General features: G+C 39.6%; 1 protein-coding gene across 3 annotated transcripts in view; it reads right to left on the reverse strand.

Annotated features, from left to right (window-relative positions):
* MEIS1 (Meis homeobox 1) overlaps positions 1-27,329 on the reverse strand; it is a 132,992-nt gene that overhangs the window by 5,061 nt on the left and 100,602 nt on the right. For all 3 annotated transcript variants that reach the window (XM_078056468.1, XM_036085923.2, XM_036085925.2), the window contains one exon: positions 18,718-18,794. In XM_078056468.1, the coding sequence (XP_077912594.1) occupies positions 18,718-18,794 (77 nt within the window). The remainder of the gene's footprint in view (positions 1-18,717; positions 18,795-27,329) is intronic.

Here is a 27,329-nt window from a genome sequence, read left to right on the forward strand (position 1 = left end):
GGGATGGGGGGGAGGAGGTGGAGGAAGAGGAGAAGACGAAGCACAGTGAGAGCAAAGCTAGATCTTGGCAAAATGGTTCTCTGCACCGATCTGCGCGGGGCTTCACGTGCCCCACAACCTGCAACCCCCAGTGACCTTTGAGTACACAGGCTTGGGGTTTCTGAGTTGATTCATGTTTGCCTGTTTTACCACAGTTGGACACTTCCATTTCATCTTTTCATGGGGGAATTAGCAGAGTTTTCAGGAAACAATACGAGCCACCACTCTTTTCAATTGCAAGGGGGGAAATTTGGCGTAGAGAGCAAGATGTTCATAAGGGCATCTGTTACCTCTCCTAATTAGTGACATTTCAATCTTATGTTCTCTGACTTCTTTTTTACAGTTTTTATCAAAACCTTCCCTACCTCTTGCAAACCTAATTCTATTTTAATGCCCACTATTAAGATAATGAACTGGGATGGCAGCACACCATCAAATGAGAGAATGTCTGGAGTTTATCACCACTAACTCACACTGCTGGGGACTTCAGAGAAACGCATTCCTTGTAGAGATTTCTTGGGTGGTTTTTTTTTTTTTTTTGGCTCTTTATGCAAAGTCTAAGGTCAAGGCGAGGTCACAGCTATATAGTAATTGAACTTATAATATTGCTTTCTCCAGCTAGCCCTGGAAATTTATAATAAACATCTAATTAAGTCATTTAAGTGTCTTAATAAGGCTTATTTTTTACAATTTTTGCAGCCTCTCAAAAAGTGGCTAGCCACTGAATTCTTTTTTAAGTGGTTAGTACAAGCCCTACAAAATCAAGCTTGTGAAATTTCTAACTCTTAAGATCCATTTGTATTGTGTAACGCTAAGAATTATATATCAAATACAGAAAATGAGTGGGACATATTAGATTCTGAAAAAGTAAAGTGCTTTTAGTTTTCAACTCAGATTTGAATAGATGGAACATGAGCAGCACATAAAAAATACAATGAGAAGTTTAATAACGATTAAAGGGTCCATAGTCCGATATGAATTCTAGTTTGTAAGTCTGCCCACTCAGGAAGGAAAATAGTTCCTAAAAAAACAAACCACTGAACACAGAGAGGGACAGGTTTTTAAAATAAAAATACATGCTTCGTGACATTTTAAGATTCTCAATATCCTATATCCTTTTGTTCTTTTATTATCGGAAAAGTAATTAAAGTCAATAATGAAACTGGAATCTAACTAAAAGGGCACGGTTAGTTCTAACTCTTTTTGGCAATATATATTATATCAGTTCTTGTATATGAAGATGAAGTCCCCGAACTGGCTAACAAAAATATTTAAAACACAGATCTACAACAAATTGTGTTGCAAATCAGGTTATCATTATCTTGTATAAACCATGAAAATTGGAATCATGTGAGCAGAAGGTTAGATTAATTCTCCATTCTCATTATAAGCACAGGTGTAGCACAAACACCATGTGAAATAACCAATTAAAATGAAAAAAAAATCTGCTTTTTCATTAGCTGCCTTCACTGCATGACCAATTAGAAAATTATTTAATATTAATATTCCTCATATACCAAAAGTAATTTTCATAGTAACTAACATAGGTAAAAGAGCAAAAAAACAGCTCTTTTTCTACGGTTCTGTTCATAATCTGCAGGCTTTTAAAGGAAAGGAACTCTGATAATATTTTTTAAAAGTCCTTTTAAAAACATATTATTTTGTGGATATGATTTATACCATTCATCTAAAAATAGGAAGAGCACTTTTTAACAGATGAGAAGCCGAGGCTCAGAGAAATTAAGTGACTTATTTGAGGTCACATGTTACCCATGAGATGTTAATAACTTGCTGAATGACATACAGCTGGCAAATGGTAGTGAACACCCCTTCCCCCAACATCCTGACAAGAGCGTGGCCACTACTGTGCCACCCATCTAGAATATTCTGAACTAAATAGATAGCTAAGAATGAGCTGGTTTTGAGCCAGTCACCACTGTCAACAACCCTACTGCTGAGTCTGGGAATAAGCATGACTGAACATTCTGTAGACTGGGGATTTTGATGACTGTACTGTTTGTGCATATGGACAAAGATAAGGCTATGCATCAGAAGATTGAGTGACTTATCTGTATTCCAAAACTTGCTTCCTTCACACTCATACATTCAGATTTCCAAAGACCAGTTCATAATAACCAACTTAGGTTTGAATCTATGACTATTAAACCCAAGGAATCATAGAAAAATTAAATCTCAGGTTTGAAAAGGGCTTTCACTGTCACCTAGGTTGGTCACTGACATGAATCATCTCTACGACATCCCCACCAAGTAGATAGGTAGCCTCTGCTGGATTGTTTCTAATAAAGCACTTGCCACCTCACCTGAAAGTGCACTCCAGCTATGGACAAGGTAACTATGAGAAGGTTCTGCATTACTGGATCTAAAATCCTTTCACCAGGACAACTCCTTGGGGGAATTTAAACAATTCTAATCTCACTTCTTCAGGATAGCCTTCAAAATTTAAAGTATAGCCATCATGCATCATGTCCCATAGGCCTCTCCTTAAGTTAAACATCCATGATTCCTTTTTGTTTTGTTTTGTTTTGTTTTTGTTTTTGAGACAGAGAGAGAGAGCACGAGCACAGAGGGGAGGGGCAAAGGGAGAGGGAGAGAGAGAATCTTAAGCAGGTTCCATGCCCAGCGCAGAGCCCAACGCAGGCTCGATCTCACCACCCTGAGATCATGACCCAAACCAAAGTCACAAGTCAGATACTTAAGCGACTGAGCCACTCGGGTGCCCCAAACATCCATGATTCTTAACAAGTTTCTTGTAGAATGAAAGTTCTTGGGTTTTGAGTCCACTCACCACCTGGGCCATACTCTCTGCTCAGTATGCTGAGGTTTGTCTGTGTGCCTCTAAAGGTCTTCAGGGGACATCATTAAACGCAGTTACTCCACATCTGCTCTGGTCCCCAGAGTAGATGAGTGTAGAGAGTGAATACCTCATCAGAGAGTGATGTACTCATGTAGAGAGTGAATACCTCATCACAGGCTTTTAGCTAAGGGGCCACAGGTACCAGGTGCTATTTTCTTCCCTTTTGGTGGCAAGAGCCATTTGTTGTTATTGACAACACAGATGTAGGCTACCTATAGGATATGTAGATATAAAGGTGAGAATCCATGCATTTAATAAAATAAAAATTTAAAAAGCTGAAAATCTCAGAACCCCTAATCACTTTGTCCAAAGTGTTTTGACCACATTAGCAGTATGGTGATAACTTCTCACTTTTGAAAACGAATTTAAAACAGTTGTTGAATATAATGAACATTATTGATACATAGAGGACATAGGAAACTCTCAGAATCTTATTGGATTATGCTTCCTATACTTACATGAAACACTGATAATATTATCTACGGTCATGGCAGACATCTTTATCTGAAAATAACTAAGTAAATAGCATCATCTTTTCAATTTGAAAACCATCTCAACATTTGGTTCTATTTAGTGTATTTTATCCTAGACTGTCCTCTATATACTCTCTTCGGAATTAGGCTACATACAGCAAAGCCATGTGTTTAGACGACTTCGGGGTGAATTCAGATACAAAAACATTTTCCTTCTGGGCAAAGTAATAAAATGACATTCTTGCTCCTCCCACTATAAGTCAAACAGAGGTCAGTTCCCCCATCCCTGTATCTGTTTAAATAAACTGGACCAGCTGTTTGTTTCTAAAATGCCCTTTGACCTTGCGTCTCATCCTCCCTGCTTTTGTGACAGAATGCTTTACTTTCCATTGTGGAAGATTCTAAATTATCAAGAATTTTCTAAACACTGAACCAAAAAAAGACCTTCAGGTTTTATGTAAACTTACATGAACATATTCCCTTCTTAAAACATTCATTTTGAGAAGCATCAGTAAAACAGTTACTTTAAGCTCATATGTGGTGTGTGTGTTCAAGTAGATATCTATATTTATGTATGGATACATAAATATATATTAGAACTTCAACATAAGAAGAAACAATGTTTTTGAAGAGAAAAGAAAAAGAGAATGATAAAATTCCAATTCGAATGTCCAATAAAAAAATCTATTCTCCAACAACCACAAAACAGTTTAAGACAAAATATGTCCATGAAATATACACAATCTTTATTATTTTCCATAATAGTAAGGTCTCTTTAAAAAGTTTGTTAGTTTAAAGATGTAAGAGACTTTTTTTTCTTTTTTTTACAACTGATGTCCCAACATTACAGCCCTTGAAACTTAGATGTACACTGTCCGAAATATATGACAACAGGACAGTTCTTCTTACTCATTAAAATAGTTTCACACCTTACTTTAATAGAATGTAGCTCAAAGTTGCCATAAATTGGGCATTTAGAAAGGTAAACCTTTTAGTTGGATGTAAGGTTGGGAAACATCCTGTTGCCTTTCCATATTACATTCCAAACATCAAGGTATATTTTTTTTATAAATCCCATTTTGCTTTGAAAACACAATGTTCTTTTGTGAAGTACTTTTTAAGAACTGGACACCCTGTAGGTGGTAGAAGACTGAATTAGGGAAAGAATTCCTATCTTTCCTTTTTTCACAGCATCATGGGTTAGAATTTCTTCCCGTGACCAAACTATCCCCTTTCTCAAAACAAGACATTTTATCAAGAATGGGAAGAAAATGGATTGGCCTTATAGTTTCATTCCATGTCAACATAAACAGAGATGTATTTCTTTTTACCCAGTTAATTCGTTTAGGACTAGAATCCTACTAAGGGGGGAATGGGAGGTTAAAAGGGGAGCAAAATCTTCAAAAATCTGAGACATGGGATCATCTCAAAATCGAATTTAACTCTTTGCATTTTTTAAATAGGAATCAGACAAGGAAAATGGGAGATGAATCCTGAATTATGCTAATAAGAAACACAGGAAGTTTTCCTTTATTCTTTCTTTTCCTTGCCCCCTACATGCTTATTTATCATCAGACACTAAAGTTGTTGTGTGTTTTTTTTGTTTTTGTTTTTGTTTCCATTCTGCTAATCCTACCTGTCTCTTTTCATTCTCCATCTTTGGATACCTGAATAGTTTTCTGACTAAGATCTGGTAGAACAGCTTTCTGAAGTTGACCTTTGCCCTTTAGCTTATCCTCCACTCAGTGCCCCGGTTACTTCCCACAAAACCGGGAGGCTAACTTTAGTTTCCTCTTCGTGAGAACCAGGAAGGGTGGCGAGATCACAGTGGGCATCCACTAGAACCAAACACAGGGTATATTTTCCCAGTTCCACAGACAACATTTTCCACATAGCTTTGCCCTTTTCCTCTACTCTTATGCCCTTTGTCTTCCTTGTACAAGTTCTCTGTAATACTAACAATGCTAAGGAAAAATGACTTGCTCCCCTTCAGAAATAGCATTTTCACCTTTACTCAATGAATTCTCTTCCTCAGTGTTTACCACCTACTTGTTTACTGATGATTAAGGGCAACCCACAGTGTGACTTTAGCATGCCACAGCCAACTCAGTGAACCACGTAAAATCAAAATGCTGTTGTTTCTAAACAATGACAGGACTCTCAGTCATCCCCATAGTGTCTCTTGCCAACAAGGCTTAGTGAATAGTCAGCACGAAGGTAGCTACCCATTTAAGTATGGGGAAATACCATTTTACAATACCCTCCTATGCCCAAGGAGCTAAAATTATCAACTTGATATTAAACAGAAGATTTCATTAAATAGCAAGATATGTTAGTGAAGATGCCTTCTATATTTATATTATCCATTAAATAAAGTATTAATTACAGTCATCTTTGATTAATATTTAGGTATTAGTTAGGAATACCTATATACATACTTAGTAAAAACTAATACCATGCATTCTTAAGAATAAGTACTGGTGATTTCTACATGAACTATTCTTTATCAGTTAAAAATAAACAGCAAGTAAATATAATATTTAATCTATATATAATTCATTTAGGTAATCTCTATAAATATTTTTATAGAATTAAGACTTCTGAAAATTCTTCAAATAAAAAATTTCACGCTGGAAGCTAGTTGCTGAACTCCAGAATTTTGTCCTTTTTCTTCTTCTTCTAGTCCATGAATTTCCTTCCTAATGTTTCTTCCAACTTTATCACAATCATTTAAATAAAACTATATATACTATGTATTTGATATTTTTAAAGTCAGCATTTCCTAATAACTTGAAGGCCTGTTTTATAAACAAACCCTGCAGGGAATGAGTTCTAGCTATCTCTCAAATAACTCTCTGTTCTTTTAAACAAAAATCTACTTCAAAATCTTTTGTTGGATTTCTTCATTTCAGATTTACATTCACTTATTGAATTTAATGATCTGTAACTGGCAGTCTTCAGGGTCCAAGCCTCCTACACTCCCTTTCTTTGTGAAATAAAATTTCATAAAACACGATTTTAAGACACTCAAGAAAGTTGACTCAATCTCAAGTCAAACCTTATGAAATCATGTTTCTGGCACCTTTTTCCAGTTTCTCAACCTCCTCCGGATCCAACAGTTCCAGGACTGCAATCCGTCATCTGTGTGTCTGAGGGTGGGAGAGGGGAGTGGACAGGAGGGGAGAAGGGAGCACATGTTCTGCTCTCCATCCATTCTAGAAACAGAATATTGAAATTTCCTACAATCACAATAAGCCATTCAATCAGCAGTCTGAGGAGATTCCCCTTCTCTAGCAGTGATGGGTGTATTTGTCAAACTACTCTAGAAAGAGCTGAAGTTGTCTCAGACCACTGAGGAAGTTAATTACATATAAAATTTTCTTCAAAGCAACTAGTGAAAAAAATCACTAATTATCTGAAAATTATAATGCAAAGTAATAACAAACCCATGTATTAAGTATTAAAATAACTTTCAAATACTTTATCACTTCATTATATATTATGGGAAGTTTTCCTTGAAAGCAAATTATACAATGATTTTGTATTCTAAAAAAATATAAGCTTGCTAAATCCTTTAATCTGACCTGAATTCAAAGCAAGGGGGGGCTCTTTAGTGGCCGATCTCTAGTTCTTCTGCTACTACCCATGACTTCCTAGATCACTAAAGCACTAGGCTCCAAAACCAGTGGAATAAATTATGGGACTATCTTGCCAGAACTAGCATAAGAAATGCCCGAGAGTTAAAAATATCTTAAGTATCCATTGATATAAAGCATATGTAATAAAATGGTATTTATGCAATATTTACTTAAATGTGACAATTTGCCAAATTTGAGTTTGTATAACTGCACAAATATAAGACAAATAGTGGCTTGCTTAAGGGATATGGAATTAAAATGATTATTGGCACGGGGCGCCTGGGTGGCTCAGTTGGTTGGGCAACTGCCTTCGGCTCGGGTCGTGATTCTGGAGTCCCAGGATCGAGTCCCACATCAGGCTCCCTGCTCGGCAGGGGGTCTGCTTCTCCCTCTGACCCTTCCCCTCTCATGCTCTCTGTCTCCCATTCTCTCTCTCAGATAAATAAATAAAATCTTAAAAAAAATAAAATAAAAAATAAAATAAAATGATTATTGGCGCAATGAACAAGCGATAGGGCAATCTAGGATAGCAAAACCTCCTATAGTACTGAGAAAGCTAAAGTAGGTATAATAATATCTTCAAAGAATAGATGGGTCTCTCTTTAGTTTAAGCTGAGCCATTTTTTGTGTAAATTCTAACTTTCCCATATTCACAAAAAGTAAATAAAATTGCATCTAACTAGGCATCCCTTAAACATTACAGAATAAATATGTTTATTTAAAACAGCTCTTAATGTTCTGCCACTCTCCATTATACATAGGATGACCACACAATTTATCATTTAAAGTCAGACACTTTTGAGAGTAAATGGACACTATTAATAATTATGCTGGACAATAAGTCTAAACCATGAATATTTGAGGCAATTGGGGTGTATGGCCACCCTAAGGATCAAATATGCACTTTTTTTTTTTTTCCAAGTAAAACTTCCCCTGCGTGATTGGAATTGCAACCCTCTTGTGTGAGAATGGGGACCAGCTCTGGCATACATAAGGTGTCACAGGATCCCAGTACCCCTTTGGAGTGTCTCTGAGCTCCTTCCTTTCTGGAGGATCTCTCCTTTAGTAGCCTCAGCTCCCCAAGCCATCACTAGCCAAAAACTTCCCAGGCCTGGAGTCTCCACTCCAAGGGAGTGCCAAGGAAGGATATCTCAAAATTTAGCTTGATTTCTGCTTTCACCTGGTCACAGGTTAGACTACAGAATGGCACAATGAAGCCTGACTTGAATGGAGGCCCGTCTCTCTCCCTTAGAAGGTTCATTGTAACTTCTGTTTCAATTCGTAAAGCTTGAAACCTGAGTTCTATGTAATATATATCAAAATGTAATCCATAGGCCTTAAATGCAAATGGAACCAGTTATACCAATTATACTCAAAGGCAAAAATCTCTCAGTTGAGGTATATGACAAAATTTTTCAAATGAAGGCAACAAACTAATAAAATGACCTCCTCGTGGAACTTGTCAAATCTCTGGAAAATGCTTAGGGTCGTCTAAGTCACCCTGAGGAAATTTGGAAGCTGTGTGTCTCACTTGAGTGGCTATCCTTTTCTTTGAACAATATCACTCATCACTATTACGGCCAAAACACTGGCCAAGGATGGAGAGTCAGAGCGGCATCCAGGGAGAAGGGTGTGAGGACTGAGTGGGAAAACTGCCACTCAATGCTCTGAGATCACAGTAGTGTTCAGGTGCGGGAACCATGATGACCACGTGAGTTAATGTCTATAAAAAGAGCTTTGCAAATTTTAAGCCAAAGACAAGGGTTTGTTGAGATACTGTCATTATGATTCTCAAAAAATACCTAATGGTACAAAAACGTACACACGAACGCTTACAGCCACAAAAGGTGGGCACAATGTGGTCTGTCTAGACAATGGAACATTCTTCAGCCATAAAGAGGAATGTCGTACTGCTCTCTGCTACATTCATGAACCTTGACAACAAAATGCTAAGTCAAAGTCTGAGCCAGTCCCAAAAGGCCACATGTTTACATGATCACATTTATGGGAAATGTCCAGAATAGGCAGATCTACAGAGACAGAGAGTGGGGGATGGAAGTATGGGAGGAGTAACAGCTAAAGGGTAAAGGGTTTCTTTATATATAATATATATATGTATATATATATATATAATATATATATTAAAGACTTTTTAAATTATTTCTATTATTTTTATTTTTATTTTTTTTAAAGATTTTATTTATTTATTTGACAGAGAGACACAGCGAAAGAGGGAACACAAGCAGGGGGAATGGGAGAGGGAGAAGCAGGCTTCCCACGGAGCAGGGAGCCTGATGCGGGGCTCGATCCCAGGACCCTGGGATCATGACCTGAGCCGAAGGCAGACGCGCAACGACGGAGCCACCCAGGCGCCCCTATATTAAAGATATTTTTGAGAGAGAGCATGGGGGGGAGGGGCAGTGGGAGAGAGTGGGAGAGGGAGAGAATCTCAGGCGGACTCCCCACGGAGCGTGGAGCCTAATGTGGGGGGGCTCGATCTCACGACCCTGAGATCATGATCTGAACTGAAATCAAGAGTCAGACGTTTAACCATCTGAGCCACCCAGGCGCCCCTACAGGGTTTCTTTCTCAGATGGTAAAAATGTTCTAAAAGTGATTATGGTGATGGTTGCACAATATCTGTGAATATACTAAAAACCATTGCATTGTACACTTTAAATGGGCAAATTTCATGGTATGTGAATTATATCTCAATAAATCTGTTAATAATAAATGCATAAGGGTAGAAGAGGTGCCGAACAAGGAACCAGCCCCATCCTAGCCTCTCATTAGCAGCATTACATTGTAGAGCCCTGAGCCCCATCTGTCAAATGGTGCATTAAATCCCATCCAGGACTTGGGCTCTGACATTCTGCAGCATGATGTTCCTAAAATTTTAATCCATTCTCTTTTGTGATAAACTTCAAAATCTCATATCCCTTTGTGATTTGGAATCTTAAAAGAAAGAGCTTGACTAAAATCAAAAGTTAATTCTCAATAGGCCTTTTTATACTACATTCACTCACAATGATTCTGATATGCCTTTTCTGGCCCCCAGTCCTTCTCAGCCCCCACTTGGCCCTAAGGATGGGGATCTCTGCCGTAACCTATTGTACTTTCCTTTCTGTAAACAGAACTGCCAGGTGACCAGCCGTGGGAGCTGAGATCAGACATCTTTGGACATGTACGCTTCTTTCCATTAGCTTTTTCAACATCCCCTACTCCCTGCCCTTCCAAGCACATATGAACTCTGACCCAAACTAGGGATCAAATAAAATCAACTATAGCAGATGTTCAAGGGATATAGGCCAACAAACCCTGCAAGTGGACAACAACTCTCAAAACGACTGATTTACATTCAAATCAGCATTCTAGGACAGAAAGTACTGGAAACGTAAATATACGTATTTTTAATCATAGTGCATTTAACTTCCATCCCGAGGCAATATACGATTCTTAAAATACAGTGATGTTAGCAATAGTAAGCCAGATCTCTCCAATGACAAGAAATCCATTTTTGAGCTAAATCACATTTAGAACCCAAGACCAATAATCCCCATCGGCCTGAAAAAGTTGTGTTGGGGAAGGCAAATGTTTTTTCCCTTCTTCAATGATCAGATCCAATCTTGTGAGTCATTAGGTCCTTTAGTCACATTGGTTAAGAGGGTAAAGAGGAAAAGAAGAGCTCTCAAGGATGGCAACAGATTAAGGTTTTTTTGTTTATTTGTTATTGTTCAGGTGTCAAGAGCTGGATAGTATTCATTATTTCCCATGCTAATGGGTCAGGCTTAAAAGCCTCATAAGAATGGAAATGAAAAGGAAAATACCAATGACTATACGGGCAGTGAAAGGGAGAGCCCTCTTTTGCCAAAGGTATAAGCATCCCTGCTGTTGGAGATTACTGTTTGTTTGCCTGGTTGGTTTTTAATGTTCCCTTTCCCCTTAAAAACTAGGAAAGAAGCAATACAAAATACCTAAGCATCTACACAAAACTCTGGGTACTCACGCATTGGAGCGATGCGGCGGGCTGAATCAAAGAGGACGTTTACCCTCAGAAACATTTCCACCCGCACCCCCCACACCCCTGGCTTCACTCCATTTTTGAGAAAATCGTTTTTATTCAACAAGGAGGCAACATTTGCCCCATTTTTTTTAATATTTCAGGCTGCTTTTTTTAACCACTCAGAAATGCTGTTTGTTTTAGGTGTGTGCAGCCTGAAGCAAGATGATGAGGTAAGAGAGAGATGAGGGGTCTCTGTGGGCACAGCTCGGTGGGGCTTCAGTGCTCAATGGTTAATCACCCAGCACCAGCCTCAGCAACTGTTGACACAAAATCGGTGGAGATCAGGTCTGTGCAAGCAGAAAATACCAGAAAGGCAAACTATATGTAAACACACTTAAGACAGATTTGACAAGAATAGACCTAAACCTGACTTGCTAGGAAACTCCCCATGTCTAAGGCTTCAGGGTCCCTCTCAGCCGAGGCCCTTTCCCCTTATAGAGCTGCCTTTGAGAAGAAAAAGGGTAACACTTGAAAAACTGAAACAAGTTTACAGAAGACAGCTGAGACATTTGTCCCCTTGATTCACATAGCATGAGTTTCAAATCTGCTCCCACATGCAGGATTTATGTCATGTTCTTCCATGCATACTTGGAGCAGAGCCAAATGGGGGGTGGGGAGGGGGGGCACCGGGCACATACAACCACAACTCAAAAAGTTATTTCTCCTGACCTATAAAAATCATGCAAAGAAGCAAATGGATAATGCTTAAACAGTCTTTTAATCTTATCTAACTGACACCTGACAACCCATTACTTATAGATTATTAATGCACCCACTAAAAAGTTTGTCATGTACAAAATTACGAGAGAAAAAGATTGAACGCCTGAGGAAAAAACAAATTTTGCTGTACAATAACTTCAGAAATTTCAAGCCTATTATCTGTCATGCCCTTCACAAACTCATAGCACACTGTTAAAAACAACTGATTTATCTTTATTATGAATCCTAAAATGACAGCACACAGGTTTTTCATGTCTTGTGATAACGCTTAATTTCATCCCGTTTTTATTTTATGGTGCTTGATTTGCTTATTTAAGATGAAGGAAAGTAGCAACTTTTTAAATTAATTTCCCCGTTTGTCTCTTTATCAGAGGCCCTGGGTTTTTCCCCAGTCCTGGCGTAAAGCGGGAATCAGAGGCAGGCTCAGAGCAATCGCCTTGCTTCTCTTTGGTTGGCAGTCCCACGCAGTCTAGAATAGGAGAGCGGGAAGAGGCGCAGAGTCCCATCAATGGGCCCTCTGTCCATTTTAGCAGTGGAAGCTACTGCCCATGGAGACAGAGTGACTTGATCAAGGACACACGTCTAACTGGTGAGGAGTGGGGAAGACAGCTCAACATGTTCTTTCTCTTGCATGTTCCCTCCCCTTACTCGTCTGTGTAAATTGTACGTTGTCACAAGGCCCACAGGGGAGTTTGCTCCTTAGCCACCCGTGGATGCCCCAGCTCTTCTCCCTGGACCCATCATGCCTCTCTGCCCCCTCACTTGCCACACTGCCTGCAAGTGAATGGGAGTCAGGTCCCGCTCTGCCAGGCTGCATGCCACAGAGGCAGTTGTCTCCACTTCTCTGACCAGATCATTGCGCCAAGACACGGAAAACAACAAATCTGGCTTAATTAGGACTTGCAACCAGTCCTGCTGACCTACATACCATGTTCAAAGTCAACCACCAACCACTGGTTTCACAGCCTGGAAAGGGATCACAGACATTCAGAAACACTGGGCTCATCATGATGGAGATACATCACTCTCCCCACTCACTCCGCCCTGGGCCTCCCCTGAACCCCAGCCCCACGGGGTCCTGAAGTACTTGCCCAGGTTGTACCAACTCCCCACTTCAGGCATCACACTCCTGTCTTGTCCTGGAAAGCTCAGAAACTGTCTTTGTGTGCAGGCTGGAGGAGAAACCGCAGTTACACCAACCGGTATTCGGACTTTCGAATGCACCTTCCTTCGTCCCACACCTTCCTCTTTCTTTTCTCACGTAGACTCAGGGCCCCGCGGTGGAAGGGGCAGGCTTTTCCGCCCGGCGCGGTGGCCCAACACCGAGCCCTTCAGGAGGGCTCTCCGCTTTTCGCGGGATTCACGGTGGCGTGATTTCACACAGAAGGCGGGGGAAGCTCTGAGCAAACTTATTGAGTCAAACTTACGACAAAGTATATTTAACAGACTGCAGAGTCATTTTCAAAGAGGATTGTTTGCTGGAAATTTTTAGAATCTGCAGACAAAAGCAGCGTCTCTGCTGAACTCCTAAGACTCTCTGACATGACAATACCTGAAGGTTTCTAAATTCACAGCTCTTTTCCCTGCAAGCTATTTGCTCAGCTTTCCTAATAATACCCTGCCTGCCTGGCACCTCGCCAGCTCTGTCTCAGGCAATATGCAAGCTAAACATTTTTTGACTGATTTCAATATTTTTCTTATGCGCTAGACAGTATTTTATCTAGTGAGTATTACTGATTGCTATAATCTAAGGCCACAGTCAGCGCCGGTAAAGGTAATATTACTAGAACTGACACTCAAGGTGAAAAGCATAGCAATTAGCAGGGGCTTGGAGAGCAACAACCCATGCTGAAACATGCTGGAGAGTTATTCTACCTCTATTTCTCCTTCTTCTCTTTCTTCTTTCAAGAATATTGCACCTGTTACCCCATTGATCAATTAGGAAGTCTACCTTAAATGTGGGTTACACTGAAATCCTCAAGGGAAAAAGTTAAACCACCTGCTTAATAAAATTATCTTTTGTGTGTGAAGTTGTTCCATCCCTAGGTGATTTCTAGGCCAGGAAAATTACTATACACCCTGCACTTTCATTTTGCAGTTGAATAGCAAACAAATGACCCAGTGCTTCTTGCACTGTTTTTTACATCTGTTTTCCTTGCTTTTGTGTCATGCCTCTGTTTAGCTTTATTGACAAAACAATCTGTGCCTAATGTTTAAACAACATCTGTAAAATGTATTATTAAATTATGTTGGAAGAAAAAGCAGAGCAATTCTCTGAAACCCTGTGACCCCCTATTGATTTTTAGATCACAGAAGTTGAAAGGATAATTTGTGAATGTTTTAACATTTACATCGACACAGGTACCTATATTTATAGAATCTTTGATTACTTATAAAAGTATTTGCTACATTATTACCATAACTCAGAAAGAAACCTGACCTTTAACAGTTGAATCTGTTTATTATAAGGGAGATCCTATTTTTTAAAAATAAGTTTACATTTTTACCTGCCAGTGGCATAAATCTCTAAGGATAACATACTTCCCCCCCACCTCCACTGGTAATAAATGGGAAGTGATGCCTGAATGCTTTGCATTTTTGAAGGCAGTAAATGAAGTAACTAGGAAAATCTGGTATATGTACTAAATCTGAGAATGGTAGAGCTGTGATAGTTCTGTAAAAAGTGTCACCTCAGATGTTAAGATGCTCCCTGGAATTTTATGCACCCAACTGATGGAGAGTGATTTTTCTTTCTGCATACAGACTGCATTTCACATACACTATATATTTTGCACCTAAGATCCATATTGCTTTCTCAGAGCATAAAGAAATAATCATTTAACATTAGGCCTTAATGGGAAAGTGTTTGGATGAGCAGTAGTAAACAAAGAAACTGTAAAATTTATTCAATACACCCTAGGCTAGAACTCCGCTGAGGCAGAATGTTGTCTGAGGCATCCAGCAAGGAAGATACAACCACAGGCCCAAGTCTGCATCATATGGAAGTCCCAGCTCTGCAACACCGCTGCGAAAACAGAGAAGGAAGGCCATTCTACACTCACATTTCCAAATAAAAAAATAAAGTTGGTGTATTCAGGAGAAAAAAAAAGAACCAAGGATTGACTTTGTGTGTGTGTGTGTGCGTGTTTTCTTTAAAGTTCGACCTAAATAATTAAAGATCTAAATAACCATCTCAAAATGTAGGAAGTTTCTGCTTAAATGACTAAAACATTCAACATTGTAGTAATATGTTTTCACGGCTGATATAACAGAAGTAATTTTCATAGCCACAACAACAATGGAAAAACAAAAAGGCAAAAGTCCCAAATGCTATTATTGCTCATTTTGGGATCAAATCATAATTGGGAGGGAGAAAGCAAAGAAAGAAGAATACATGAATGTATAGCACATACTATATTTCAAAGATTACCGTGCTTTTAAGTCTAGGTCTACCACAGCATGCTAGAGTGAGATGTTCATGCAGTGAGTTAGGGAAGTTGATTTTTTAAAAACATGCAGTTGCCTCAGATACTTCTACAATTAAGGTAAAAATATTTTCACCCAAATTATTTGCATCATTGCCTCAATTCTCAAAAAATTTGTTGGCGTAGACTTGTCCTACGATGTCTCATCTAATAAATTTCACATTCCATCCCCAGGCCCAGTTCCTATAAGCACTAATAGCAACGATTTTAAGATTCCTCCTCTCTGTTTTCATTCTGACACATAGATCAAACATAAGAGTTACAAGAGTTATTTCTTTTAATCCAAATTTTCTTTGAATTAATCAAATCTGTCTTGTTGTTTTCCATTTAAATTCTCCCTATTGTCTCCTCACCCCCCCCCCCCCGCCCGCCCCCCAGATCCCATCTGCTTTGGCCTGGGCTAGCCAAGGCGGGTAGTTTGTATCACTCATGGCAATTAGAGAGATGGGAGATCAGTTCAGCGATGGGATGAAAGAGCCATTACAACACACCAAACTTTGCTCATCTTTGTTTCAGTCAAAACCTAACTTAAAGCTGCATAGGCCAGTGTTTCTAAGACAAGCTCACCACTAGACATGAGTTTATATTTTTCACTTTCATATTGCATACTTTGATACACGATGTTGCTGCCAATAATTATGACTGATCTACACCCAACCTGCCCTTCAGCATTTTATTAAACCTCTTCAACAGTGACTCATAGTTCGTACAAAATGTACATGTGTGTTAACAAGTTTTAAGAAATCCAAGAGGGAAGACACACATTTTTTAATGTTGTGGCTAAATGAAGTGAAGGGGAAATGTTAAAATACTAATGAGGATTTTCTTTTAATTATGATTTCCAGAAGGAAGGAACTTGGGCTTGATGTTCAATATAGGAAAAAATGTTTACAAGCTCTCAAGAAAGCTTTGTGTAATGTTTTATTACGGTAAAGTAAAATGAAAAGCCTTTAGTGGTTCTGCTGCTTTTAGTCTTCAAGGATGCCACAATTTAAGATGCTCTGACATCTTCGGTTTTCATACAATACCATCTGGGTTTCCCCATTTTTGCAACCTATTTCCTACTCAAAGCCAAAAAAAATCTATTTTCAGCTCCTTAAAAGTTGAAGGTTTGGATGAAAATTAAGAAACCATTAGAATCTCAAATCAAACACGGGAATGTCATTATTCACCAAACTTAGGAGAAACACTCTCTCTTACAACTTTGATTTACTTGAGGGAAATTCTCTACCACAAAGTTGTTAGAGCTGAAAGAGTCGCCAAGTACAAAACAATGAAGTGCAAGCCAAAGTCACTTCTAACTCCGTAGAGAAGTAGGGAGAAACAGGCGCAGTACACAGGGCCCGTGGAGAACACGACTGGGCTCACAGCCCGCAGAACTGAAAGTGACGTGTATTTATGTACCTGTGCAGAACTGAATATCCATGTGAAGTGGATAGTAAGCCTGCATATAACTCTGAAAAGTATTATGACTTTTTTAAGGTCCCTTTTTCCTCCTCTACCTGCAAAACTGAGGAAGTTGCTTTATGGTCGCCCAGTAGAATCTGGGTAAGTGACAATTGCATACTGTTTGGTGTCCCAGGAATGCCTGCCTGCCCGTGCAGCCACAGGAAATAGCCCTGAAGGTCATCCACCTGTGGAAAGAACGTTGTCTTGGGATCTGTTCTCTGGTAACAATGTCTATAGAGGAGGGGTTGCTAGGACATGGCAGAGGAAGAGAGATGGCACGTGTGATAGATCACCTGAGGGCAGCGCTTTTGCCTTCCTTAATTAGAGTTCGCCCTGCCACTCCTTGGCCCTCAAATGGGAACGTTTCCCAGGGAAATAACATTAGTACAGCCTCCGTTGTGTTAAAATTGCATCATCGGTTTAACCTTGAAAATACATTTGAATTCAGACGTGCATGCAAAATTGATGGTCTACCCTATAAACATTGTCCAGGAGGACCTGAAGCTTAAGTTCAAATATATAGTATCAACAGTCTTGGAAATTAAGATACAATAGAGGGCACAAATAGGCAAACAAAAATCCGCAGCAGGGACACACTCCTAGCAACACATGTGGGTACAGTATGGCTTCCGTTGGCTCCCTATCCACTTGACTAAAGGCTGCAAAAATTGATCTCCCAAGGCTGCGGTAAGGTCATAGAAACTGATAACCCTTACAAGCAATGCTTATGTGAGTCTGTCTGTGTCTTGCAGATAGTGCACTTTGTAAATTAATCCTCCAAAGGCAAATATATTGTAAGTAGCTTGTTATCTCTAAAATACTAAATTGAAGAATACATGGGATTATATTGACAGAAATTACATTTTCTGTAATGGGGTTTAATATATCTGGAATCTCTCCCAAAGGCTCCCAGGCTCTCTAACAGAGAAGGGTCTGTTAATGTAGGTGCAATGGACATCAAGAACAAATTTATTCACCAAAATGGATTAGGCCATGTAATCAGAGATTCTATAATATTAATCTTTGACACTTATTGAACAGAAAGAAATACTTCCGTCTGCAAACTGGCATTCCCAGTTCTCCCCTTTCCCCAACCAGGCTGTGAGCCTTTTCTGGATTTTACTTCAAAGAGGATAAGGTTTCCCCATCATAAACACTAATCTAAAAATATTAGGACAATTAATTAGATACACTTAGTTTGAGAGGATATTGGATTTCGATACCCCTTCCAATATGACACTAGCTCTGGGTGATTATATGAACCTGGCTTTCAGCACACTCACAAAGGGTCATAAATCATACTTTCCCAAAGCCTCGTTGCCATACCACCGTACATTGTCAGAATATTGTTGGCTGCTGCTTGGTACGGAATCTCAGCTTCCCCCAAATCAGGAATTCACACATTTATTTAGAAACAGTATTGCACAGCCCGGAGATACAGCAGGTTTTGAATAGCTTCAAAGTGGAAACATAAATAATTTCTCTTTTCCCATGGACGGAAGATGGGAGGAAACGGGAGACTATCCTCGAATGCTCAGCCCTAACAAAATAACTGCAGTTAGTTATTCACCGAATGTAAAACCTGACTGATATGTGATGGTGGATTTTCTTGTTCCATAGAAAACAGGATGATACCACTCTTTCTATCGATTATCCTAAAGCGGGGGGAAAAGCCATTTATAGAGCCACAGTGAATGTGAATTAAACACTTATTTATACTATGCCTAAAATTTGTCAATTTTAAAGACAATGGAAAACAATGCAATGTTGGGGTGTGTGTGTGTGTGTGTGTGTGTGTTTTCCATGCTAGCAAGTGCTCTCACCCATCAGTCAACCGTTTACTTTCACCTTTGGATCCACAAGCCACCAGGGAAAACAGCAACAACCGGGTGTGTCTTCTTAATGCAAAACATTAGCTGCAGGTTGCCAGAGGGGGGAAACAGATTGTGTGTAAACACAAAGCCAAATTACTTACCAATTGTTCACTTGTAGGATGGTGAGTCCCGTGTCTTGTGCCAACTGCTTTTTCTGTTCTTCAGAAGGGTAAGGGTGCTGAAAGAGAACAAAAAAGATAGATGTGTGCACATATACTTTGGGCAGATAGTGCATATATCACGTGTCAGGTGCAATGCTAGGGGCTAGGGATTCAATAATAAACACATATGCTCTGTAAAAAAAAAATATGTGTATACCAGGCAATATTTAGGCTATTTTGTCAATAGCCTAAGTGTCCAGCGAAGTCTATAATTAAAGGTAAAAATGCTGAGGTGTGTCACTCTTATTAATGGAATACTACATCATCTAATTAATGGCAGTAAAAGACAAGCCAATTACAAAGATTAGTGAAGTGTATAAATAGCTACTTAGAATACTTGCAGAACCTTGATACTGAGTTTATCCTTTAAAGGCTTATTTGTTGCAAACACAGAAAGTTTAGTATGATCTTCACTGTATTTTATAGGATTAAAATAAGGACAAGCCCTTTTTGATGATATGAAAGCATATCACCTTGACATAATATTTTCATATTTCAGAACCATGGGCTTCTAAAGCTGAACCATTTGGACCAACCACCTTAGCTGAGGTCCCCAGTAGTTAAGCACTTTGCTAGCATGACATTTTTCCCTCCAAAACACCATATTGCCAGATGCAAATATCAAAATTAAAGTGGGTGTATTTTTTTTTAACCACTAATCATTGTAGCTCTTCTGAAACACAAACAAATGACATTCAACCAAAGTTGGTTTCCATATCTGAATGTCAACACATGCTGGGATTCTGAACACAGGCCAATACAAGGTCAAAGACCAGCATATTTTGCATGCTAAGAACAAGCCCGGCCATGTTCCTCATGAGTTAGAGTGGATAAAAAAGTATTACAGGATTAGATAATAAAATGAAATTCATACCCTCTTGAAAGAATGTTTGGAATTCTACTGAAATTGGTTTTGGCACAAATACTTTTTGTTCAGTAATGAACTATATCTAAATCTGAAATACATGTTTCTGAAGCGGGACATGGTATCCATCTATGGACACATTGACCAGCTTGAAACGCTGCATCCCAAGAAATTCTCCCAAGATAAAAATTGTTCTGCTAGTCAATGCTCTATTCCCTTATGAATAAGAAAGGGCACCCTCAACTCTCAATTTAACTATCTGTGCCATTGGAAACTATATTCTGGTCTATTGAATGTTAATTAACGTAGCTTTTAATCTCATTAATAATGTCTGATTAGATGCTAAGAAGGCTCGTTAATGACCACTTTAACGCTCTTACATGTAAGCTTAAATATGTTCTATATCTGTACACGTGGGATTCATTTGTGGAGAGCAGAGATGTTAGCAATTTTTCCCATAAGCATTGTCTTTGATTGTCACTTAATCAATAAATACACAATTAGAATAAGGCTTTGCTTTCATGGAATATAGTGCCTTTCTCTAAAGAGCTCCAAGTATATTACGGACAGGATGGTGATTAATCCCCATTATATCCCTTTGAGGGACATACATGGAATCTATTGTCCCTCCTGTCTTCCAGGTGAGCAAATTGGCCAGGGAAAGACACGGTCAGCAGCCACACAACTCAGCGATATTTCCTGCTTCCCTTCCAGTGTCTAAGTCTCACCATGACTGAGGGATGTGGCAAATGCCTCTCAGAATCTTCATTCTTTTTTTTTTTTTTAAGATTTTATTTATTTATTTGAGAGAAAGAGAGTGAGAGAGAGCATGAAAGGGGAGAGGGTCAAAGGGAGAAGCAGACTCCCTACCGAGCAGGGAGCCCGATGTGGGACTCGATCCCAGGACTCTGGGATCATGCCCTGAGCCGAAGTCAGTCGCTTAACCACTGAGCCACCCAGGCGCCCAGAATCTTCATTCTTATGCCCGCTCCCAAACCTCCAGACTGCTTACTATGGCCTGCAAGGCACGCCACCATCCAGCTCCGCCCATTTCTCAGACTGGGTGGCCTTTTCTTCACACCCTCCCCTGCTCCACCCCTCCGTCCAGCCACACAGTTCTCCTTTCTGTTCTTCCGACACACCAACCTTATCCCTACCACTCAGGCTCCTGCTCCGGGGTCACTTTCTCGTCTCAGCCCAAAGGCCAAACCTCACCCACCCAGTGTCCACCAGCCTACCTTACTGTTCTCACGTCAGGCTTTTCCTTCTTCCCTAATGGCAAAGCATCGCTCTCTGAAACACCTGCTCTGATGATTTGGGTCCTGTGGGTGCGCCTCCTCTCACTCACCTAGCAACTCCAAAGTAGTGACTTTCGCATTCACCATTCTCAAAGCCCAGCGTGGCACATAATGGGAGGTCAGTAAATATCTGTGAAACAAGAAGGAGGCTACGTCCTGCCATGATACACAGATACTCTCCACTCAGATGCAACATCAAAATGTATAATAAAAATGTTTTCAACAGCCCACAGGAGGGATAAGCAATCCAATTTGAGATCCACAATGCTACTTTCCTGACTTCATTCCTAACAGTGATGTCAACCCACTCTTCTCAAGTAACAGTATATAAACTTCATAATAGGCTAAGATCATAGGTGACAATCCCCCTACTCAACATAATGCCAGTCATCCTAGGAAAATCTCATGCCTGGATACTGAGCTAAAAGCAATTCTCTACCCTAAGGTTTAAAACATAGCTCCAGCCGCACAATACAAACCACATGAACCTCTTATCCTATGAACAGATACTGAATTAGGGTTTGATATACAGAAGTTCTCTGTCTACACTAGTTGAAGAATTGTATATAAGGTATACACGGCCCCATTAGATTGTATAAATTACGCTGCCACTCGCTAATTACGAGCTTTCAAACAAGGGACAACTTTTCTAATCCTCAATTTTGTCATCTGGAGTTGAAGATCCATCAAAGTTAGAGGTTACCCGGGCTTGCAATTCTTCCACATTCTAAGCCTGATTTTGAAAAACACAAATTTTAGCATCTAAGCTGTTGGCACTCCTTGCCATATAAAGTTGTAGACCCATGTACACAAGTCGTTTCCAAACTGTAACATCTTCTGTAATTTGCTTATGGTTTTTCAGGTCCTGTGGAAAGCTCAGTGGTTTTCAATAGAATTAATAAATATGTCAACAGTCTCACTTCACTATAGCTGGACGGCAATACCTTTTGCCCTGTCTTGTTGGTTGTGTCTTAATATGATGGCCAGAACTGGATAAAAATTAATATTTATGCCATTTACCTTTAGTTACTTCAAAAATTGAGAATGGTCACAGTCATTTATTTGTGCTGTGTTTTCAAGAGTATTTTTGCATGCCTGTTTGTGAGTAAGTTTTACAACCATTCTTACAAAGCAAATGGAACTCACATTTTATTTATGCAGGTGGTGTCAGGAAAATTCTCTCTGGATCATTAAAATTACCTGAATCATTACAGCTTCAAAGAGCAATCAATGGCCCTCAAAATTTCAGCGCAGATTTAGGTTGTTTCTTCACATCATGCAGTTTCTGATTTCATAATTTAAATATCATAAAATGAGAAAGTTCTAGCCTTTTTTTCCTGTCACTTTTCATGTGATCTGATTTTAAGTAATTGGAACAAACTGTGTCTAATTTCATGCAGCATAATTGCTAGGCAGCCTCAAGCTATGGAGACCCAGCACTCTGTCTCCATTAAACAATTTTCAGTCATTCAGGATATATATATATTTTTTAATAGAAATGAATGAGCCTGGATGAAATTAAATGTCACAATAATCTGGTCATTGTTAAGGGGGTGGGAGGAAAGGTGTCAACAAAATTCCCTAAACCCTTGTCTATGGCAGGGAGATGGAATTTTTTCTTTTTCTCATAGTTCTTGGCCTGCGTGTCCCACAAACTTTTAATTCCCTGAAAAAAACAAAACAAAACAAAACAAAAAAACACAAACCCATAATTGCTAGAATCACATGAAAGCTGTGACTTCAGGTAGCTAATCCACAGTCAGCCAAAAATTCACAAAGAAGCAAGCTTTTAACTGAAATCCAGTATCTTTAAATATCTTAAATCCTATGCATCTTTCCTAAATAAGCTTTTTGTGGGCAGTATGAGTTATTCCTTTGTAGACTTAAAAAAAACCGGCTTGACAAAAACCCAACATGCCACGAGCAAGGCTGCTGTAAAAACATTCAAAATCCTGTTGTGTTATGCCCACAGGGCTGGTGAGGCCGTTAGAGGGAAAAGGTAGACATCATTTTACAAAAAAGATAAAGAGATGTGCCATTTTAGGAAGAGAATGGGAAATTCCTTCCAAACCATTGCAACCAAGAGCCTAGGTCACCCCTTGCCGATCTCCTGAACACCTTTGCTATTAATGGCAAGGACACCCCTTTAAGGAAGATCAGGAAATTCCTTCCAAACCATTGCGACGAAGAGCCTAGGTCACCCCTTGCCGGTCTCCTGAACACCTTTGCTATTAATGGCAAGGACACCCCTTTAAGGAAGATCAGGAGGTTCTTATGAAGGGAAGATGGGTTGCACTTGCCAGCTACACCAATCAACCTAATCACTTTGGGATATCAAAGCAAATTTGACCACAGTCCAATAGGTAGTGACAGGAGACCTCGCCTTTGTTGTGTACATTAGCGTCATGCCATTATCTCTTAAAAGCTTAATTATTTGCAAACAATTGATCAAGATGGGAATTTGAGAAAGGATATGCAGGGGCCACTGGGAGAACTGAACGCATTAAGAGAGCAAACAAAATTACCTTTAGATCTTACAATCAGAATTAACGATTGAGACGGGACAGCTAGGCTGGGCAGTAGCTGCAAGCGCTCTTTCCCGAGTGTTTCCCATTTGATCTGCATTAACACCTCAGGAATGAGTGAAAGCCATAAAAGAGTGATTATGTCAGGGTAAAGCTGACCCTCCCTTCCAGCACTAGCCCGGCGCACGTGTATTAGGCTGGCTTCGCTGGGGAGAGAAGAGATGATGGACTCCATGGGAAAAGCAGCGGCTTGGGGGTGGGGGGGTGGGGGTGGGGAATGGGACCCCAACCACAGGGAATAGCTCACAATCTGATCAACCTGATTTCAATAACCAACACCCTGACTTCTCCTTTCCGGGATAAGTCTCCTGCTGAAAGAGAAACAGTTTGTCCCTCTTTGTGTTTCTGGCTCTGAAGTGCGACTTCTAATAATGAGCTCGTACAGCAGTGATTGCTTAATAACCCCATCAAAGAATAAACTGATCCCTGGAGTATGCGGCCTGCGTAAGAGAAATGGTTAAAGAATGTCAAGAAAATCTAAAAATAGCCTACATAAAAGTGAAGTCGGAACTGTCATTTTATCAGCCCCAAAGAATAGAAGGTGACAGAAAGAAAATGGCAACGTGCTAAAGAAAGTTATCTCTGCACAATTTCGATTTTATTTCTTGAGGTTGGGATGGGGCGGGGTGCTGATGCCAGTTATCTGGTATTTACAAGTTTACAATATATGGGAAGAAAACTTATTTACTTAAACAATCAAGCAGACCATTTCAGATGAGCATCCATGGCCAAAGGAAAAACTCTTCAGTACACACAGATGGAAAATGTCCAGTCTTATATCTTAACGATATCCTTGACCAAATGTACGCCTTTCATCAAATTTTCCACCCCTGACTGCAAATGTGGATGCCAAGACAGTGATGAACTTTATCTTATCTACCCTGGTAACCAAGTTTCAATAACGTTCCCTCCTTCCCTGCCTTGCCCACTCTAACAGCACATTGTAATGGCAGCAGAAAATTTGAAAATAATCCTGTACAGAGCTCACTGGTGAGATAATGGAAGGCTACGCTGCCCCTTCTCAAGCCTCAGATTAGTAATTTCTTGTGACACAGAACTGCCTCTATACCGAAACTGCAAAACAGCTATAACAAAGCAATAGAGGTGGAAGCAATTTTCAAGCAAAATGTTACATGCTATACTTTAAAAGGTATGGGAATAGGTACCGTGGGAGCTGATCTAACAGGAGGAATTATGGCAACTGTCCAATATATCCCTTATCAAGGCAATGTTCTGTTGCTTGGCTGAATATGTTGGAAGAACAATTTCGGAACTTCTTTTATCCTTTTTCCTCCAGCCCTTTGCCTCCTCCACAGCTAAGTTTAATGCATTAATATAAGTTGACCTTGAGCTAAACTCTGGTATGTGATGGAGAGATACTCCCTTTAAAGTAAAAAAAAAAAAAAAAGCTACCATATGGCTTTTAACCATTAGATCTCTGTGTTCTTTTCAAACTTCTACAGAGTTTTTGACACTAAGAGAGTATCGTGGATCTAAATTAAAATAACTAGCTATATATCTGGCCTCTCAGAAGACAAGCAGAAACTTGCTAACCAAATGTATTTATATTTGCTTAATATAATTTTTTTGCCTACAAAAACTTCTCCCACTTTAAATAAACTTGCAGCCATTTTCCCCTTATGCATTGACTCTGAATAGCTTACACTGCGACAATTACATTGATCTAGGATACTTCTTTCCTTTAAAAAAAATCCATCATGCTTCCCTATTGTCTTTCAGCTTTATGAATTAGTTTTACTGTTTCAGTGAATGCTTTTTTGTCTTTTGACTGCACATTATCAAAGAGACACTTTGTGCTTCCCATTTGCATTACAAAAGCTGGGTACTGCGCAGTGGAAGAACAGAGCCTGAATGCATAGTAGTTGGGTCCTGCATCCTCACTCATGCTGGAATCAAAAGAAGAACGGTGCTGTCGGTGCTGGCTAAGAAGCCAAGAATGTTTGGAGCATCATCAGTGAAGTCACAGGACTTTGACCTGCTTTTTAATTCTCCACCAACGCTCGTGGATTGCCTAGCTGCTCCGATTAAACGTGCTCCATTGATTGCTCGCACTTGCTTTTTCTGAAGCCTCGTCAAGCCGTTTTCCAGACAACCCCTCTCATTTCTTGTCTCTCTAGCAGCAGTAGGAGAAGTTGCTAGTGGAGTTATGCAAGTAGGGAAGTCAGGTAGAAATCTCTAAACTTGATCTTATCACATGAAAATGACAGAAGCGTGGCAGGAAAAGTTGAACGCTGGGTAATATTTCATAGCAATCTTTACTTTTGCACTAATGAGACTATCTTTATAATACACAGCAGTGAAAACATTGTTTTATAGTCAATTATAAGAGGCCAAGACTACACTACCTTGCCTGGCTCATCTCTCTGACCTTTTAATTTCTTGTAAATATCAAATAAATATAACATAAAAACACTAAATAAAAAAACCAAATACTTACAGTAAGGGATTTCATAGTCCCTCATGTTGGGGATTTTTTAAAGTTGCTTGCAATTCTGTAACAATGACAATGTTTTAGATCTATTCTCTATTAGCTCTCTCTATATATGTTATGGGAGGATTTTTAAGTATATGCATTAAAGCAAAAAATTTAGACTGTAAATTAGCAATTACTTATATCCTCCTCCTAAAAGTATTAAAATTCATGAAGAGTGCTAAAATTATTTTGAACAGTTATGATTATTAATGAACTCCCTGAATATTGATTCTCTTAGTAGAAGACCATGGCTATAAAAGGAAACACAAAAAGGCCAATAAGAAAAACAGGGTGGGAGGAGTAGGGGCTCGGGGGTGGGGATGGGGGAGAAAAGTCATGTTTCATTTTTGTGCCCCCTTGGAATCATTTAAAATCATAGCTCTTTGATTTGAACTCTTACTGTTTGTCAGTAGGACAAACACCCTACACGTACTATTGCCTGTGCTCTTGGTGACCCCTATGAGTAGGGACTATGCTTGGCTCCATTTCACAGATGAGGAAGGTGAGGTTTGGCTAGGTCAAAAAAAACTGCACGATAGCTCTCAGTTACTTAGTTCTGGGGCCAGGTCCGCCCTCCCCTGAGTTTTTCCACTTGGTTGTACTCCCACAGATGTTTCTTTCCCAGACTCCATTCCCTATTTTAAGCTACATTTTAAAACCAAACACATATTATAATGGAGTATGAACTAAGTTCTTAATTGTGGCAAGCCATGACTGAATGTTCCTCTGCATTTTAACAGCCGTGAACCCAGGAGAGAGTTGCTGTTCTCCTCCTCACCACCCCCACCTGCAGGCCCATGCTTCTGCCCCAGAGGGAGGCAAACAACAAGGGGCAGAGTTGGAGCCCTGGAGTGACAGGTAATTCCCCAGAACCTTATCCCTCATTTTCCCTCCAGCATCCATCTAAAGGGACTTTGTTAATAGTAGCTCAGTAGTATTAGTAAGAGTAGTAGAAGTAGTAATGATAACACGAATTAGGGAATGAGGCTGTACCAGGCATTGTTCCAAATGTTTCACATGTATTAACTCCTGTAATCCTCACAAAACCTTATGAGGTAGGCACAACTATTATACCCATTTTATAGATGAGGAGACTTGGGCACAGAATGGACAAAGAACTTTCTCAAGTGCACACAGCTGGTAAGTAGTAGAGCTGGGATTTGAAACTCGGTGGTAAGGTACAAGTTGGGAAAACTCACTTCCAAACTCTTTCGTATTTTAAATGACGGGTGGAAAATCCCACTCCTCCCTGATGAGTTAATCATGAATATACATGATGATTACTACTCATTTTATGAATAAGCTATTAT

The sequence above is a fragment of the Halichoerus grypus genome, chromosome 10, assembly GCF_964656455.1.
Source record: "Halichoerus grypus chromosome 10, mHalGry1.hap1.1, whole genome shotgun sequence".
NCBI lineage: Eukaryota > Metazoa > Chordata > Mammalia > Carnivora > Phocidae > Halichoerus > Halichoerus grypus.